This window comes from Eurosta solidaginis, chromosome 1, assembly GCF_040869045.1.
Source record: "Eurosta solidaginis isolate ZX-2024a chromosome 1, ASM4086904v1, whole genome shotgun sequence".
Taxonomy (NCBI): domain Eukaryota; kingdom Metazoa; phylum Arthropoda; class Insecta; order Diptera; family Tephritidae; genus Eurosta; species Eurosta solidaginis.
This window is the reverse complement of record NC_090319.1, coordinates 105032056-105051221: the sequence shown is the minus strand read 5'-3', so window position 1 is coordinate 105051221 and position 19166 is coordinate 105032056. Positions and strand designations below refer to the sequence as shown.

Sequence of the window (19166 nt, the reverse complement as noted above, 5' to 3'; positions counted from 1 at the left end):
TTCAGCATAAACCAAGTGTGTATTTATTTTGCTGAGTAACTATATGTATATATTTATTTATTGCAATTTCAAATAGGCCATAAACTCGAGAAAAATGCAATCTTAGAATCGATAAGAAATCATAGTAGATACTCGTACACAGCAAATAAATGATGGTAAACTAATAAAAACTGATTTTGGAGTGATTCCAAGAAATCAACAGAAATCATTCAACATGTGAAACCAAACAAAAATTCAACCAAAAAAACTTGGTGTAAAAGAAGTTCTAAATGATGCAATTTTTTACGCCACCAACAATTTACACATAAATGAATAAAATACGAAGCTAAAGTCTAATAATAAAAACATAGAAAAATTTATCTAATCAGCAAACATACATACAAATGTGCTATTAAAATGTGCATTTTTTTTCGTCTACAGATATATAAATGAAAGTAAAAGTGAAAATATATGGAACTATTTACATATATATTTGAAAATGTTGGTGTCATAACACCCCTTTAAGGAATAAATATTTTAACAATAATTTAGTTTAAAAACATTCTTCAACAACTCAATCTAAGACGACCTGCTTTAAATGTTTCTATCAAAGTTGCTAACTAACGCCTTCATATTAGAAAGAAAGAAACTGTCTTCGGGGTCACTTGCCGCCAGTCGTGTCTGCCATATTTCCTTCATTTTTCTCGTAATTTTTGGAGCGCTGTTTATAACGCCAACATCATCGCCATCGTTATCGTCTTCGTCGTCGCCATCGTGGTGGTCGTTGTTGTTGTTGGTTGTTTTGTCGTTTTCATTATCTTCGTGGTCGTGGCCGTGGATGTCGCCGTTGTCGCCGCCTTTCATTGTCATTGTCAATGGGCCACGCCACCAACTACTCATAGTAGAACAGCTGATTGGAGCGGCCAGAATTGCCATAAGCGACCCGAGGCGCACCATAATCTCAAAACTCTCTCAAAATTGCATTAGACACTCCACATATAATTTACAAAGGCTCGTATTCTTCACCAAATCGAAAGCATATGCCCTTTTATTATTATTTATTTTATTGTGCGGCAGAAAATTTTGTAAAGTAGCTATAACTCATTTCGTACTCTTTAGGCAACTCTGCGGTCGAGTGCGAGTATTCATTGAGTTTAGTGAACGTAACCTTTGTGAGCGTAACAGATAATGTGCTCGGTCAATTGCTGTAGCGTTTAGTGAGTACAGACTCGTACGTAGTAGTGAGTAGCCTTTTGTTTTTGTTATGCGGGTGGCAATGGCCACTAGGTCAGTGAAACAATAAATGTTCGCGACGTGTATGCGCGTGTGTGTGTGCGTAGACCGTGCATATGGCTGTTTGTGCATACTAGCTCACGCCTGTGGAGCCGCTCGTGCGATTTTTTGCACTATTTTGTGTAGATTGAGTCAAATCCACTTCGATGGATGAAATCTCCTACACTAAATTCTAACAGATCTAATGGCTGCAACACAATACAAACCACAACGACAATGATGACAACAACGTGCTACGAAAAGGAAAATATGAAATACAAACAACAATACAAACTAAGTCAACTGTAAATGAAACGGAATAAGTAGTAGCGTTATCAAAAAAAAAAAAAAAAAAACACCAACAATTGTTAAAGCTGGCCTCACTTTGTAGAATTGTAAGCTGAGTTATTGTCGCTTATTCACTAAAAGCTGAAGAGCTCTCAAAAGCGCGCTCTATCTCACCATCTGTCACACTTACGCTCCTCTTTTTCTCTCACGTTTTTTGTTTCGGAAACGCGCATGTGCCTACAACGTCAACAACATTATCATCCGCTATAACAATAACAATAATATTGCTGGAATAATAATCTCTGAACATTTGCATTAAAGAAGCAACGAAGAAAATAAAATAAAAGACTCAGCTGCAACCAAATACTATCCTACAAAAAGTCACAACAATAAAATCACGTACTGGGTCATAAAATCTAAAATCACGCTCAAACGCCCACAGCAACAGTGGAAGCAACAAATTCCGTCGCGAGTTCGTTTCTCCTTAATTCAACAATAAATAGCAATAATATTTCGGACAACATACAACCCAACGACAAAAACGATTGCGATAAGTCTAGCACAGCCGCTGCCCCAGCTGTTGTTACAGCTGAGGCTGCCGCTGTTGCTGACATTACTAATAAAACAACACCAACATCTACAACAGCTTCTGCAAATGCTACAACAGCAACTGCAACTGCTAATGGTGCATCAGTTCCTGCTGGTGGTGGCGGTGCAAAGACCGTCACCGTTACAGCCACCATTACTGCCGTCTCTGCTACCGCAACCACCTCCCGTGCCGCCCGAACTACTGGTAGCACCAGTACGAGAAACACCACCCGCATAAACGCTAAAGCCACGAGCGAGGCCGACATTAAATATATTAGTGACATCGACGAAGTGGACGATATAGAACCTATTAGTTCGCACTTTGTAGTTCGTTGCTCGTGTAACGAAGTGTGCTATAACGCGAATACAATCTACATTGCAGATCCGTATACAGATGTTGTAACAGATGTGAGAGGGAGGGCGCCTGCAACAGCGACAGCGACTGCAACAGCGGTTGGCTACGGTTATGGCAGTAATCGTCGCCCTGTGTGCACGGACAATAATATGAGGAGTGGCAGTTCAGAATTATTACTCGAGCAGCAACAACAAGAGTTACGGTTACGTAAAAAACGAGAACTGGCTCCTAAAAAGAAAAATGGTCAGCGGCGTTTTCGTTCGTGGCGCGAACGTGTCAGTTTCTATACAACGTCAACACTTGTCTTCTTTACGGTGACGGCTGGTGCTTCACTCCTATTTTTGGTTCCACTTTATGTCGATCCGGCGATATCGACATTAACTCATGATTTTATTGATAATCCAACATTGTGTACAACGACGCGTCGCGAAGACTTAATTGGTATATTTAATTGTTCGTGGAGTTCGTGTCGTGAAGGTTGCACATCTGATTTATATCGTTGTGTTCATATATATGTGACGTTTATCGAACAAAATATAACGATACCTGAAAATATGACCGATTATACGAACTTCACCGCGGAGTGGGAACAATCAGATGAGGCCACATTATTTGTGAATATAAAAGGTTGTGGTTATCCGCCAACAGTGACATGTAAAACGTTTAATGCATTCTATGGTGTCGAAGGTGCAATCTATCCGTGTTATTATTCTCGTAGAAATAAAACGGTCGTACTGACTACGTACAATCACGATAATCAAGTGACAGTGATAATACATTTCTTTGCGGTGCCATTTGTGATAACAGTAATCTCATCAATAGCGTTATGTATTATGCATTGCGATTGTAGATGTAAAAAGGATCGAAGTCATCGAAGGAGTCGACGACCGCGTATTGAAAATCTAAGGTGAGTTACATAAAATTCATACCAAATATTTTATTTTTGAACAGATCTTCTAAGTAAATATTTTTCATGAGTAGGGGCGCCATGGGATGTGTTTAAGTAAGTAAGCATTTGGCAATAGCACTTTAACGGTTTTCCCATGAGGCAATGAAAACAACTGCTTACTGGGCTCACATTTGTTTGGTACAGCGGCAAACAGAAAAATAGCAGATGAATTTTAATCAAATATCATCAATTAAATTCTCCTTTTTTTATTTTCGAAATTTTACAAAAAAAAATTTCATGAAGTTTCTAACTAAATCCATGCAAACCAATCTTAAGGACGTTTCCGAAAAACAACTAAAAATCATGAGAATTTTACGAAAGTTTTAAGTTGTCGGAATTTTTTTGAGTATGCCCAATTAATTTTAGTCTAACAAATCACAAATAATAGGTCTCACAAAATTCGTATTTATTTTTGAAATTTTTTTTTTCGAAGGGTGCTTTCGAATTTCCTTCATGCAAAGCATGACAGTTTTTTTTATATGGAAGAAAATCGGGAAAAATTGTCAAAAAACAATTGAAGTTTTGAAAGACCTATAATTTGTACTTTGGCAGAACTAAATTGGTTGGGCTAAAAAACTGCATACTCAAAAAATTCAGAGAACTCCGTATCAAAGTACGAAATTCTTGTAAAGTTTTCTCGAGTTTTTTGGAAACATTTTCGAGAATGGTTTGCACAGTTTCAGTTACAGAATTCATAGAAGTTTTTTCTTAAAATATTGAAAATAATAAAAATATGTATATATAAATAATATATAAGTAGTTCAAAACTCCACGAAATATGTGTCCTTAAACACAGACATAATGCTCACTGAAGTGAATGAATGCTCTTATATCATACGAATCCTGGTACCTACGAGAAAATACGACTAGATGCGTCATATATAATATGCCCCTTAAGGTCTATCAAGATAAGGACCTTCGCAGCAAAGAAGATATTAAACATTTATAAATTGCCCATTACCTGTATTGTTTTGTTTTTGATAAGCTGTAAACAATGGCTACTGTCAAAATTTCAAAATCAAAATTCATCAACATTATGTCTGCAATTAAGGACAGACGAGTGTTTAAAAATTGTTTATCTTCTTTTTATTTTCTCCTTTTGTATAATTGTTTCGGTGCCCTTAACTTTATGTCAAGTTTCAAGTTTGCATCCTAACACCAAGTACTATAAAAATTGATCGCTAGATTCCCACTTCCGTGCGATTTACGAAATCCCCTTATCCTTGCGCCACTAGGGGATCTTTTTGTAGTAGGTATTTTACTCCCTTTGGCCTCAGAAATAAGTTCGAAATTTCAAATATCTAGTTTCGTAGGACGTTTGCTTTTTAATTATCTATCCCAGTGAGCATTCTAGCGGAATTTATTTGTTGCATTGTCACGATGCACTGAACTATGTGTAAGGTTTCAAGTTTCTATCTCAATGAGAAGTTACTCAAAAACCGATCACAAGCTTCCAAACGCTCTAAAAGAGTTTTATAAATATAATAATGATAATAATACTTGTCCACAGGGTATTATAACTTTGATTGGATAACGGTTGGTTGTTCAGGTATAAAGGAATCGAGATAGATATAGACTTCCATATATCAAAATCTTCAGTATCGAAAAAAAATTTGATTGAGCCATGTCCGTCCGTCCGTCTGTCCGTTAACACGATAACTTGAGTAAATATTGAGATATCTTCACCAAATTTGGTGCACGAGCTTATCTGGACCCAGAATAGATTTGTATTGAGAATGAGCGAAAACGGATGATAACCACGCCCACTTTTTATATATATACAATTTTGGAAAATACAAAAACCTGATTATTTAGTAAACAATACACCTAGAATGCTGAAATTTGACATGTGGACTGATACTGAGACTCTTGATAAAAATTAAAAATTTTTTTGTTTAAATGGGCATGGCACCGCCCACTTGTGATAAAATCAATTTTACAAATATTATTAATCATAAATCAAAAATCGTTAAACCTATCGTAACAAACTTGGGCAGAGAGGTTGCCTTTACTATAAGGAATGTTTTGAAGAAAAATTAACTAAATCGGTTAAGGACCATGCCCACTTTTATATAAAAGATTTTTAAAAGGGGCGTAGACGAATAAAATAAGCTATTTCTTTGCAAAAAAGGGCTTTATATCAATGGTATTTCATTCCCCAAGTGGATTTATAACAATAAATAGGAAACACTTTAAATAAAAAAATGGGCGTGGCACCGCCTCTTTTACGACTAAGCAATTTTCTATGTTCCGGGAGCCATAACTCGAAGAAAAATTAACGGGTCGTAATAAAATTGGGTACACAAATTTTCCCTATAGCAGGAAACATTTCTAGAAAAAGTGGACGAGATAGGTTAAATACCACGCCCACTTTTATATAAAAGATTTTTAAAAGGGTCGTAGACGATAATAATAAGCTATGTCTAAGAGAAAAAGAAGTTTGTATCAATATAATTTTACTTTCTAAATTGAATTATAACATTAAATTGGAAAACACTAAAATTTTTGAAAATGGGTGTGGCACCGCCCCTTTTTTGTCTAAGCAATTATCAATGTTTCGAGAGCCATAACTAGAAGAAAAATGTACATATCGTAACAAAATTGGCTGCAATATTTTCCTTATAGCAGGAAATATTTCTAGTAAAATTGGATAAGATTGGTTAAGGACCACGCCAACTTTAAAAAAGAGTCGTAGCCAAAAATAATAAGTTAAATCTTAGCGAAAAATAGTTTTGTACCAATCGTATTTTTATTGTTCTGTTATATCTTTATTTTAAAATAAACAGTAGGGAAATCCCCATATCTGAAGGAAAACTGCATTATTACCCACTCAAGGTCATTAGCCTCTGCATCCTTTTTGTTTCTTTTAAACGAAAATTAGTTAAAAATAGAACCATATGACATGTATATGTATTGCGCAGCCTTGTAATACTATTAAGCACACAAAACAACAACAACAGCATTTCAAGTGTACAGCGGGGTATGTAATGTTCGGTTTTACCCGAACTTAGGCTTCGTTACTTGTTATATTATAGAAGACTAGCTTTACCCGGCGTACGTTGTAACGCCCGAGATCGAATGAATGTTGCGTTTTTTTTCTGTTTTGTTTGTTGATAATTAAATTTATTGTTCTGTAAATGGAATGGAATTTTGCACGCATATTTGGTGAAATTTTCTGTTAATACATTTTATTCTTGTATCTTATTGTAATGCATGTGGGTACACAATAGTTTTGGTTTATTGGTTCGGTGCAAAGAAGAACACATTTTTTGGTGTTGCAACTGTAGAGCAAGCAACATATAGCTGGCCATGGGAAAAGCTTGGATTCTCTAAATTTAAGCCTGCAACAGTAAGCGATTGTCCTTGTGCTTTGTTGATTGTAATTGCAAAAGCAATTTTCATTATATTACCATTACTACATCCAGAGATAAGCAGTATGATATATTCCATTTGTATGGGAGGTGCCACGCCTCAATTTTCCCAATTCCATATTTTCTTGGTGGTATTAGGGATTGACCTCATATAACTCCTTACTGAATTTGAATGTTCTGGCATGTATACCTTCAAAGTTATGCAGAACCAAAGATTCCATTTGTATGGGAGGTGCCGCGCCCCTTTTATATATCGAAATTATTTTTATCCTAAAACCTTCCCGTTGATCGAAGAAACCTATAACCAAAATTTGGCGATGGTTGAAGTGTGGGAAATAGGTTTCCATAGCAAACATACACACAGAATTTTGTTTTTATATATATAGATATAGGTCACACCTAAAATAAGAAAATTCAACGTATTTTAAATTTTTTGGGCAATGGTTTAGTTGTCCATAGGCTCCTGAGATTTTTTTAGTTTATACGATTTTGATGGTTCAAGCTCAAATTAGTGTTTGGAACATCACTCTATATGAGTATTTTTAACATGTCATGCTCAAGTTGAATTTCAATTAGACAACAGCTCTTATCAGAATCTGTAAATGGCGTAAACAGAAAATAAAACCTACAGTACCTGACCAGCACACTGCCTAGTACAGCGCTAGTGCATAAACCGTGGATTAATGAGCATTCACCGAATAGGCAAAAGTTGACTAAAACCTTCCTTCTAGAAAGCGTCTCTAGATTGTTATTTAACTAAACAATTTTGTGCTTGCTCAACTTGTGATTATTAAAAAAAGCCATTATAAATATTAGTTTGGCGACCTTTCTATTTCATAAATATTTATTTGCCGGCTTGAGGTCTAATTTTTTGGAAAATAAAACAAGATGTTTTAAATTTTTTTACCAATATATTTCGGTTATGCACGACAACCGTCCTCAGGGTGAACTATAAACAAACAGAACACAAAATAACATATAATTTACATCAAACAACAATTAACAATTATTAAGAAAACTTCTTAAACATTGAAAACATACATTTTTGACACGTCTTTCTCTTTGTATGTGGAGTTGTTAACTATTTTGGTTTTTTATTAGATGACTATAGGAGTGCGCGGTGTTTGCTACATCTGTTTTGTAGTTAATTCTTGTGTTAGTTGGTGTGTTTAGTATATGTATGTAGCATTTCCAGTGTGAATATCTTTCCATATTGTTGTACTTGTTGAAGTACTATTGTTTTTCGACATTCGGGCAGTGCTTTCTCGTTGCACAATGGGTAATATGTGCGGTTTTTTGGTTATTTATATTTAAATCATTACAATATTTAAAATCTGATTTATGTATTTATGTTGTGCTAATCGAGTCTTTATTTAGATTTAGTTGTTCCAACATATAATTTGTTGCATAATTCTTTGTCGTTTCCGTTACACGGGATTTGATAAATAATGTTGCTTTTTTCCATTTGCGATATTTTCGATTTCGTTTGGTTAAACATACTTTTTAAAGTGCTCATAGGTTTGTGTGCTATTTTAATATCTTCTTTATTATAGATGTCAGATGTTGATAGGCGCTCAGATAATTTAGGTGCATAAGTTAACGACTTGAATATTTTCGGGGTTTCCTCTCTACGTTGACTATTTGGTGATTTATATCGTTTTAAAAGAGTTTTTATAATTTTATCAGGAAAATCATTGGCTTTTAACAATATCTTTATTTCATTTTCTATGTCATTATGGTAAGTTTCGTCTGTAATATTCATCATTCGTCTTATACAGCCCATTGCCGTATTTATGATCATGTTTTTGGGATATTTAGAATAATAATTTATAATTTTACCCGATGTTATGGACTTCTTATACCACATTAACTTCAGTTGATTTCCTCGTCGTATTACTATTGAATCTAGATAGGCAAATTTTCCGTCGTCCTCGAGTTCCGTAGTGAATTTAATATTTTTGTCAAAAGAATTTAGTGCGTCAAGTATGTTTTGTACCTCGTTTTCATTGATTATTTCAAAAAGATCGTCCACGTATTTAGTTAATAACCTAGGTTTTCGTGCTAATTTGTTCATCGCATTGTCCAACAGTTCTTCTATTACAATATCTGCAATTATTGGGGAGGTTGGTGATCCCATCGGTAATCCTTTTAGTTGTGTATATATTGCTTCATTAAATTTAAAATACCGATTATCTTTAATGCAGAACTTTAATATTTCTATTAACATTTTCTTAGGTATTTTCGTATATTATTCTATTGTTGTCCACTTATTTCTTATTATGTCAAGTGCTATATGTGTCGGTATACTAGGGAACAATGAAACTGCGTCAAAGGATATCATCTTTTCATCGTCATAAATATAAGAGTTATTGATCTGTTCTTTAAAGTCTTGTGTGTTCTTTTTATTATATAATGAACTGGTGGTGACGTTTTTTAAAATGTCTGCAACGTATTTGCAGAGTGCGTGTGCTGGTGATCCCGTGGCCGAGCATATCGGTCTTAATGGTGTTCCTTCCTTGTGGATTTTCGGCAATCCATATATCCGTGGTGGTAGTGCCGTTGTAGTCGTAAGTTTATTTCCATCTGCCTTCGAAATTAATTCCATTTTAAAAAGTTTATCTACAAGACTATTATTTTTATTTTGTAATTATAAGTGGGATCTTGTTTCTGAATTCTATACATCGTCAAGTGATTTAATATTTCATCCATTTTATTGTTATAGTCAGTAGAGTTCCATTGCTACTGTTTTGTTTCCCTTGTCAGAAGTTAAAATACAAATTTTGTCATTTTTATTTAGAAATTTACGTGTCCGCCCCACTGTATCTAGTATTGCACGATCTATTGCACTTTGCCGTGTTGTTGTTGTATGATCTTTTATCAATATTGCTAATTTTGTTCGCGCTTCCTCTTGTTGCTCTTTGATTTTGTGTGTTTGTATTAAATTCTCACCGTCAGCTATGTATTTGAATAATGGAAAGCTCTTATTTTCTATTGGGATCGAGAACTTTAGACCCTTCGATAATAGGGCTTTTATATCAGCTGGAAATTCTACTTTGGCTTTGTTTACAAACCACTCATCGCTTTTGCTGTTGTTTTTAACCAAGATGTCATTTTGTTTATTTCTCATCATAAATTCTTCGAAGTCATCACCGCTCATTTGCTTCTTCAGTTTTGTTCTTATATTTTCCACCTGCTGTTGTTGTCTTTTTAGTATGATGTGTTTTTGTTGAATAAGTAAACTTAATATTTTCGTGTGGTAGAAATATGTATATCTATCTAAACTTCTGTACATATCTATGTGTGTATCACGGTCAAAGGAAAATAATTTATTACATCTAGTCGAATCTGTTATAAATTTTGGAATAAGTTTTGACTTTCTGCATTTTAAAAGAAACTTAATACTAGATCTAATTTTCACTAATTTCTTTGATGTAATTTGATACTCACTGCTCTTGCTTTTACATAGTTGTTCCTTATTTCTCCATATCCCATTTTGAAGTATTTGTTGTTGGTGTATGCTCACGGCGTGCTTTCCGTTTATGTAAATATTAGTTTGGCGACCTTTCTATTTCATAAATTTTTGTTTGCCGGCTTGAGGTCTGATGTTTTGGAAAGTAAAACACAGATGTTTTAAATTTTTTTACCAATATATTTCGGTTATGCACGATAACCGTCCTCAGGTTGAACTATAAACAAACAGGACACAAAATAAAATATATATTTAATTTACATCAAACAACAATTAGCAATTATTAACAAAACTTCCTAAACATTGAAAACATACTCTTTTAAAAGATATAAATCACCAAATAGTCAACGTAGAGAGGAAAACCCGAAAATATTCAAGTCGTTAACTTATATACCTAAATTATCTGAGCGCCTATCAACATCTGACATCTATAATAAAGAAGATATTAAAATAGCACACAAACCTATGAGCACTTTAAAAAGTATGTTTAACCAAACGAAATCGAAAATATCGCAAATGGAAAAGAGCAACATTATTTATCAAATCCCGTGTAACGGAGACGACAAAGAATTATGCAACAAAGTATATGTTGGAACAACTAAATCTAAATTAAAGACTCGATTAGCACAACATAAATCAGATTTTAAATATTGTAATGATTTAAATATAAATAACCAAAAAACCGCACTTTTGACCCATTGTGCAACGAGAAAGCACGGCCCGAATTTCGAAAAAATAATAGTACTTCAACAAGAACAACAATATGGAAAGAGATTCACACTGGAAATGCTACATATACTAAACACACCAACTAACACAAGAATTAACTACAAAACAGATGTAGGAAACACCGCGCTCTCCTATAGGCATCTAATAAAAAACAAAAATAGTTAACAACTCCACGTACAAAGGGAAAGACGTGCCAAATGTATGTTTTCAATGTTTAAGAAGTTTTGTTAATAATTGTTAATTGTTGTTTGATGTAAATTATATGTTATTTGTGTTCTATTTGTTTATAGTTCACCCTGAGGACGGTTATCGTGCATAACCGAAATATATTGGTAAAAAAATTTAAAATATCTGTGTTTTATTTTCCAAAACATCAGACCTCAAGCCGGCAAATAAAAATTTACAAAAAACCATTATAAAATAACAAAAAAAAGCAAAACACTTGTTCTAAAACCCTTACGAATTTAAATGATCGCCAAATATGTGCACATACAAATACTTGTTTGTGAGTATCTTTTTCAACAAGAATAATGTAAATGCTATTTGAATACCACAATTTATGAGTGCCACTTATGCATACAAATTTGCACAAAATGATTTAGATATGTACATACATTTCTTACTATTTGACTTTGGCTAACAGGATAGGATAGTAAAACTGAAAAACTTCTTTATATAGAAATTTGTTAAAATCCTATTTTTGAAAATTTAGGTTTAGATTTGTGCATACACTACAGAAAAGTTTAAGGCTTTCAAACTCGGCAGACCTTCTGAGGCATATGCAAAAGTAACACTAATTTCGGGATCCTGGAAAAATTTTCTTGTACCGATATATCGGGACTCCTGCTTCGGGATATCGAGATTTCTATTGCACGTTTTCAGATGTGGTTTGCAAAAATACATTCATAATTTGTATCAAGTTTGTTTGGGTGTTTGGGCCAATTACATTGAGCAACTTTTCCCAGATGCAAACTTTCGTAGGTTGCGTTTTTTTGGTGCCGGTCAAAAATGTTTAGAGCCATAGCAGATATAAATTCAAAATTTTGAGTTCTAGCCGTGTATCACCAGCGCGTAAGGAGAACGTCTTTTGTTGTGAACAATGGTGATAGACTGGCATCAAATACTAAGTCAATACAATATTCTCTAAAAGAGGCTCTCAGCCGGATATGGTGAGCCTGAATCCCGCGTCAAACTTTTTCAATTGGTTCTCGTATTTGATATATTTATACCTGAAAGTGCCAACCACAAGATTTTCTGATATATTATTTACGCTTTTCCGTCACGATAGCTTTTTTTTTTACAAAATAACATACATTTTTTAAAATAGCAGTAATACATGCTCCTTTTGAGACTTCAGACATTGTTCTTTAAAGTGTATTACGAATAAGGTATAGACATTCCCTTTGCAATTTTGAAGTATACTTTTAGGCACGTTAGTCGTATAAAATCTATGTGCATTTTTCATGCAAACCATGTATTTATGAAATAAATTAAAATTAAAATAATTAAAGAAAATATTTTGGTTAAAATTAATTATATTGACTACTCCATCTGCTACACAACTCCAAAACCTAATATAAGAAAGCCTGCCTGAAAGTGTGCTAAAAATATTGCTTTTGTTTACAGCAATGAAGAACGTAGAGTGCAAAAAATATCTATCTATATCAGTGGTGCGCTGGGCTTGGGACCCGCCACGTCAAACCATACTCCAATGAAAAGTAAAAACAAGCATCGGATAAAAAGAACACTTTCTATTGATGACGACCATGGCAAACGTTTGAAGGACGATGAGTTGAGGGCATGCACCTGGAACGTCCGTTCCCTGAATGGGCTTGGTGCAGATGCCCGGCTGGTTGATGTCCACGTCAAAGCAAAATCTGACATCACCGCCATCCAAGAAATGCGTCGGACGAAGCAAGGAAGAAATAAGATTAAAAATTTTGACATCTATTGGAGTGGCCTTACAAATAAGCGCAGTTTCGGCGTCTGATTCGTGGTGGGAGAGACTTTGTCGCCAAGTATTGGCGTTCACGCCTGTGGACGAACGTTTCGCCGCTATCCGAATAAAAGCAAAATTTTTTAATATATCATACATCTGCGCCCATGCGCCGACAGAAGAGAAAGACGATGAGGTGAAAGGCGCTTTTTATGAACAATTAGAACGCACATTCGAGCGCTACCCCCGCCATGATATAAAAGTCGTGCTTGGCGACTTTAACGCCAGGGTGGGCAAAGAAGGTACTATAGTCGGAAAGTTCAGCATACACAATGAAACTTCTCCTAACGGACTGAAGCTGATTGACTTTGCAGGTGCTCGAAACATGGTCATATACAGCACGAGGTTCAACCATAAAAAGATAAATCAAGCTACATGGCTTTCCCGCCATACTCGCAATCAGATCGATCACATTGTGATAGACGGACGGCATGCTTCTAGTGTTTTAGATGTGCGCACGATCCGAGGACCTAACATCGACTCGGACCATTATCTCGTTGCAGCCAAAATACGCACCCACGCGCGTCTAAAACCAAGGAACAAAAAACACAAGGAAAGCTATACGTCGAAAGCCTGCAATCGCAGCAGACTGCCAATGATTTCGCAACTCGACTTTCACACTTGCTCTCTGAGAGCACAACTCAGCCTTAAGGAATACAGGAGCAGTGGGAGCATATCTCTAAAGCACTTCGTACTGCCGTCGAGGAAAAAATTGGTTGTCAGAACGAAAACGGCGACCATATAACTGATGTCCAGAGAGTACTTGGATTATGGAGAGAACACTTCTCTGCTTTCCTAAATGGAGACAACGATTTACCGAACAGAGATGACGAACCCGATGCCGCAATCGATGATGATGGAATAAATGTCCCCCACCTGATTATGAAGAAGTCAGAAGAGCAATAACCAAATTGAAAAACAACAAGGCCGCGGGCGCTGATGGATTGCCTGCGGAGCTATTCAAATACGGCGGCGAGGAGTTGGTAATGCGCGTGCATCAGCTTCTTCGCAAAATATGGGCGGACGAGTGCATGCCGACGATTGCAATCTAAGTGTTCTTTGCCCAGTCCACAAGAAGGGGATACTGCTAACTGCACCAACTACCGCCGAATCAGCCTTCTTAATATCGCATATAAGGTCCTGTCATATGTACTGTGCGAAAGATTGAAGCCCACCGTGAATCAACTGATTGGACCTTATCAGTGCGTATTCAGACCTGCTAAATCTACCATCGACCAGACTTTCGCAATGCGCCAAATCTTGGAAAAACCCGCGAAAAAAGAATCGACGCCCATCACCTCTTCGTCGATTTTAAAGCCGCCTTCGACAGAACGAAAAGGAGTTGCTTATATGCCGCTATGTCTGAATTTGCTTTCCGCGCAAAACTTATACGGCTGTGCAAAATGACGTTGAGCAACTCCATCAGCTCAGTCAGAATTGGGAAGGACTTCTTCGAGCCGTTCGAAACTAAACGAAGTTTCAGACAGGGTGTCCCCCTATCGTGCGATTTCTTTAATTTGATGCTGGAGAAAATTGTACTAGCTGCAGAACTTAACCGCTCTGGAATAATATTCTATAAAAGCGTGCAATTACTGGCGTACGCAAATGCCATTGATATCATCGGCCTAAACACCCGCGCCGTTAGTTCTGCTTACTCCAAACTCGAAAAAGAAGCAGTAAAGATGGGTTTGATGGTGAATGAGGACAAAACGAAGTACCTGCTGTCATCAAGCAAAGAGTCAGCGCATATGCGCCTTGAACCATGCTAGTGTTGGCAGCCATAATTTCGAAATAATAACAGACTTCATTTATTTGGGAACCAGCATCAACACTAACAAAAACATCAGCTCTGAAATCCAGCGAAGAATCACACTTGCTAATAAATGCTGCTTTGGACTAGGTAGGTAATTGAAAAGTAAAGTCCTCTCTTGGCAAACGAAAATCATACTCTACAAGTAACTTATCGTACCCGTCCTGCTATATGGTGCAGAAGCATGGACCATGATGAAGCGTCTCTGGGATTGTTCAACAGAAAAGTTCTTCGAAAGATTTATGGACATCTACGCATTGGCGATGGCGAGCACCGAAGAAGATTTAACGATGAGCTGTACGAGCTAACGCAGACATCACCATAGTCCAGCGAATTAAAACGCAGCGACTGCGCTGGCTAGGCCATGTTATGGGAATGAAAGATGACGCTCCGGCCAAGAAAGTGTTTCTATCGGAACCCGCCTATGGAAGCAGACGTAGAGGGCGGCCACCAATCCGCGATTTAAACTCCCTTGGTGTTACCAATTGGCGCCGGTTGGCAGAGAGAAGGAGCGACTGGCGCGGCTTGTTGGACGGCCATAACCGTTTAAACGGTTAAGCGCCAATTAAGTAAGTAAGTAATATCAGTGGTGCACAACACCGGAAGTGCTTCAAATACAAACGCATTTTTCTTGCCTTTATGTATAAAATTTCTCGAAAACAAAATTCAAATTAAAAAAAAAAAAAAAAACACATGATAATCAGAGATAAGAAGAAAGCCGAAGACATTTATAAAAATATTACTGGGCCTGGATTGTTTTTTTAATTTTGTCGGCCTGAGTAATCAGCTCCGGAAATACACTGGCTGTCAGATTTTTTCGGGATTTAATTTGCTAATAGAAATACTTATGAGAGGCTATAAATAGAGTAATCACATATATTTTTAGCTTTAGGAATTAGGGCGTCACTTATGAAAAATAAACATACTGTATTTTTCTCAACTTGCCAGTTCATTTATTTTTAATGTAAAGCGAACGATAAATTAAAGTAAAGTGAAAAACTTAACGTAATTTTTAAGATAAATACTCTCCCTCGATACCGGGACCGTATCGTGTCATACGATCTGTGATCGAATGCCATTTTTTGAATCACAAAAGCTCCGAAATGTTGAATCGGATCAATGAAATATGTGAACTTGGGACAGCGCGTACGCACTATATCCGTAATTTATATTTCAACAAGAGATAACGAACATGTACCCTTTCGGAAAAATACTAAAGCAAAATGATGAGTATAGTTGATTGCTTAATTGCTCTGCCTTCGTGTTAAAGATACCGGGTCCAAATAAAACACCATCATTATCTCTTGCAATTATCATATTCGAAGCTGTTTTCCTTTGGTCGAAATTTTTGTTCTATTTGGTTTTTCCAATGAACTTTTCATGGCATTTATGAAGCAGTTGATACTTCTGTCAGATCTAGCAGCATTATATATCCTTAAGATGATCACCCTAATATTATAGATGCTGTAATTCTACATACCACCGTCTAACAATATTCAGTGTTTCTCCTTATTATGATTGCTATTAAGTTGACAGAAGTTTGTCAATTATGAGTGGCTTATGCGCATAAAAAGAAGAAGTAAACAAGTAGTAAATAAATTCAATTATATGTATGTGTAAATTAGAGGGTATCAAAGAACCGACTTTTAGATTTTTTTTGGAAGAGCATTGAAAAGTCGACAGAGTATTCTAATGGCGTACACTGCCAGTCGCGGTAACAAGGTAGTTGATAAGTATGATCAAGTAATGTCCTTATGGAAAATTGAAGACACTACCAAAGAAAAGGTGTAATTTACATTTACAGTCAAACCCTGGCAACTATCAAAATTTTAGTTGGAAAACAGTGCGAAGTTCAAAGTTCGAAAAACAGTTTTTATTTTATGCACAATTATTCCAAAAGGTCCTATAAAAGATCACATCCGATACTTGATCTTCCCCAAGGTTCCATGTTGCATTTATTTTACTATAGTTAAGGATACCTTTTGACTCAAACTAAAATAGAAAACAAGAGTTTTGATTTAAAAAATGTATTCGTCTGCTCGCCACCACCCCACAGGCCCTGGTTTTAAGGCTCTGGAAAAGCTCCCATGACACTAACTCTACTAGCTCACAATCTTGCGTGACAATAGCTTTGTGTTTAAATGTTTTTAATAAAAAAATAAATCTTTAACTTCTTGTGACCAATTTCAGTGTTGTTGTTGTTTTTGTAACAGTCTTTCGCTTTATCCAATATGTGTGACTATTCACAAATTGTCAACAGGGGTGGACGAGAGTGAGAGGGGTGTTAGAGGCGTTGGTTCCAAAGTAAAATTTAAAAGATGGTTGGTGTCATGTAGGGACACGTTGCAAGCAGGACATACATAATGTATGTCGGGGTTGATTCTGGATAGGGGTTGATTCTGGTACAGTATCCAGATCGAATTTGAACCGAAGTTACGCGCGTTTCCCCGGGGAGGTTGCTTTCCTCTACGCAGAGCTTAGGGTAATTGACTTTCGCCTGGCAATTCCTGGCATAAGGGTCCGATGCATTTTGGTGGATATCTCTAAGAACCATTTTGTCCTCTTTTCCTTCTTACCAACTTCAGTATGTCATCAATCAGTTCCAGTTTTCCGGAATTGCTTGAACCGATATCAGCTCGAGCTTCAATAGTTTCCAATAACTCAGGGCGACAAAAAAAAAAAAAAATAAAAATAGACTCAGAAGTGTTTCGATAATTTTAAATTAAATTCAAATCTGAATTTTGGGCCAGGTTTTCACAATTTTAGGCAGACTTTCCCATACGCATGGTTTGAATCCACCTACTTGTATAAATTATGTTATTTACGTGCCTTAGAATAGACTTCAAGTGGGGAAATTGTCGCAAAACTAATCTAAATTTGTATATAAAGAAGGATGGATGTTTGTATGCAGCTTATGGACTCCAAAACCACTCCGCTGAATTTATTAAAATTTGCAGGATGGCCTCACAGGAACCCGGAGAGTGTTCCTGTGAAGTTTCCTTCCTGCAAGTGGACCACGTACCGATCTGTTACTGGAAAATGAACCAGGGACTGGGACTGAGACTTGGAAAAAGGGATGCAGAATAATAAGAACTAGAGAGAAGGTAAAAGAGAGAAGGAGAAAGAGACTGAGAAAGATATAGGGATAGATGGAGCGGAAAAAAGGTGAGGGAAAAGAAGGAGATGGAGAAAGAGAGACAGATAAAGAGAAGGCAAAAATAGGAGTGAATAAAAAGATAGCAAACGGGGGAATGTGGGTGGGAGAGTGAGAGGTAACAACTTCTGAAAATGTATGCCAATAGACCAAAGATAGGGCAGAAAAACGTCTGGCGGGTCTGCTAGTATACTTTAAAGAACAATATTTCAAGTCTCAAAAGAGGCCTGCTAAACAATAAAGCATTGCTCTGTTGGAAAGCAGTTGCATTTTTGAAAAATATAATTTCTTTTGTAATGAAAAGAAGTTTTCGTGACGGACGGACTTAGTAAATATAACTGAAAATACGTTTTTGGAACTGACACCGGATTCAGATTTATCATGTGATATCAACTGAAAATGTATACCTAATTAGACGGAAGAGATCTCTTTTGTCTGCACCGAAGGTTCTGCGCTCAAGTCCCGGCCAAAGCAGCATCAAAACATTTAAGGCCCGAACACAATCGACTTTTGCGTCGTTTTGGCATTAGTGTTACTTTGAAATAACGCGCGGTGGAAGTTTGCCTGCCACAATGAACGCAAGAAAACTCAAATTTTGAATTGTTCTCATTGATTGAATTTCAAAAATAACAATTTTTTTCCCACGAATATGGAAATATTTTTCAAACTAAACTAAATAAAATAAAAATAAGAATTTATGGATTGCACCCAGAATTTGGGAGATTGGAATAAAGGATTGACAGCGCATGGAAAAACGCATATTTTTGAAAACATTTGCTGTTGCTTTGGCGTTTCCGTTGTGCTGCCTGTGAATTGAGAACATAGCAATAAAGAGTTGCGTTCCAATGACGCGTGAACCAGATACGGAGAAAAATTTAACATGCAAATGCAACAACAACGTTGTGATCCTGATATTTATCTGGTTCAATTTCTGATCCGTATAGCAGTTCTGTTCGTTTCGTTTTCTGTAGTAGATTTTTTGAGTTGGTAGCACTCATGGCTCAATTATATGGTTGGCTCATCTCTACAGCAACAATATACCCTTGCTCAGATTATCAAAATCAGCGTGCTGGTGTTAGACGAATGAAAACATAAAACTATAGTGAATTCATACAAGTGGCGAATGGTTGAAAAAAAGAAAAACGTTCACAATAGTAAACAGCCTCGATAACCTGTTCAATCGCTGTTCGATTACTTAAATTATTT

The 19166-nt window shown here is 36.2% G+C and overlaps 1 protein-coding gene across 1 annotated transcript in view; it reads left to right on the top strand.

Annotated features, from left to right (window-relative positions):
* Positions 1–2325: 2325 nt before the first annotated feature.
* Positions 2326–19166, top strand: part of Teh1 (tipE homolog 1) — a 277167-nt gene continuing 260326 nt past the window's right edge. Inside the window, exon 1 of the mRNA XM_067759504.1 lies at positions 2326–3389. Within this exon, the coding sequence (XP_067615605.1) occupies positions 2632–3389 (758 nt within the window). The 5' untranslated portion in view covers positions 2326–2631. The remainder of the gene's footprint in view (positions 3390–19166) is intronic.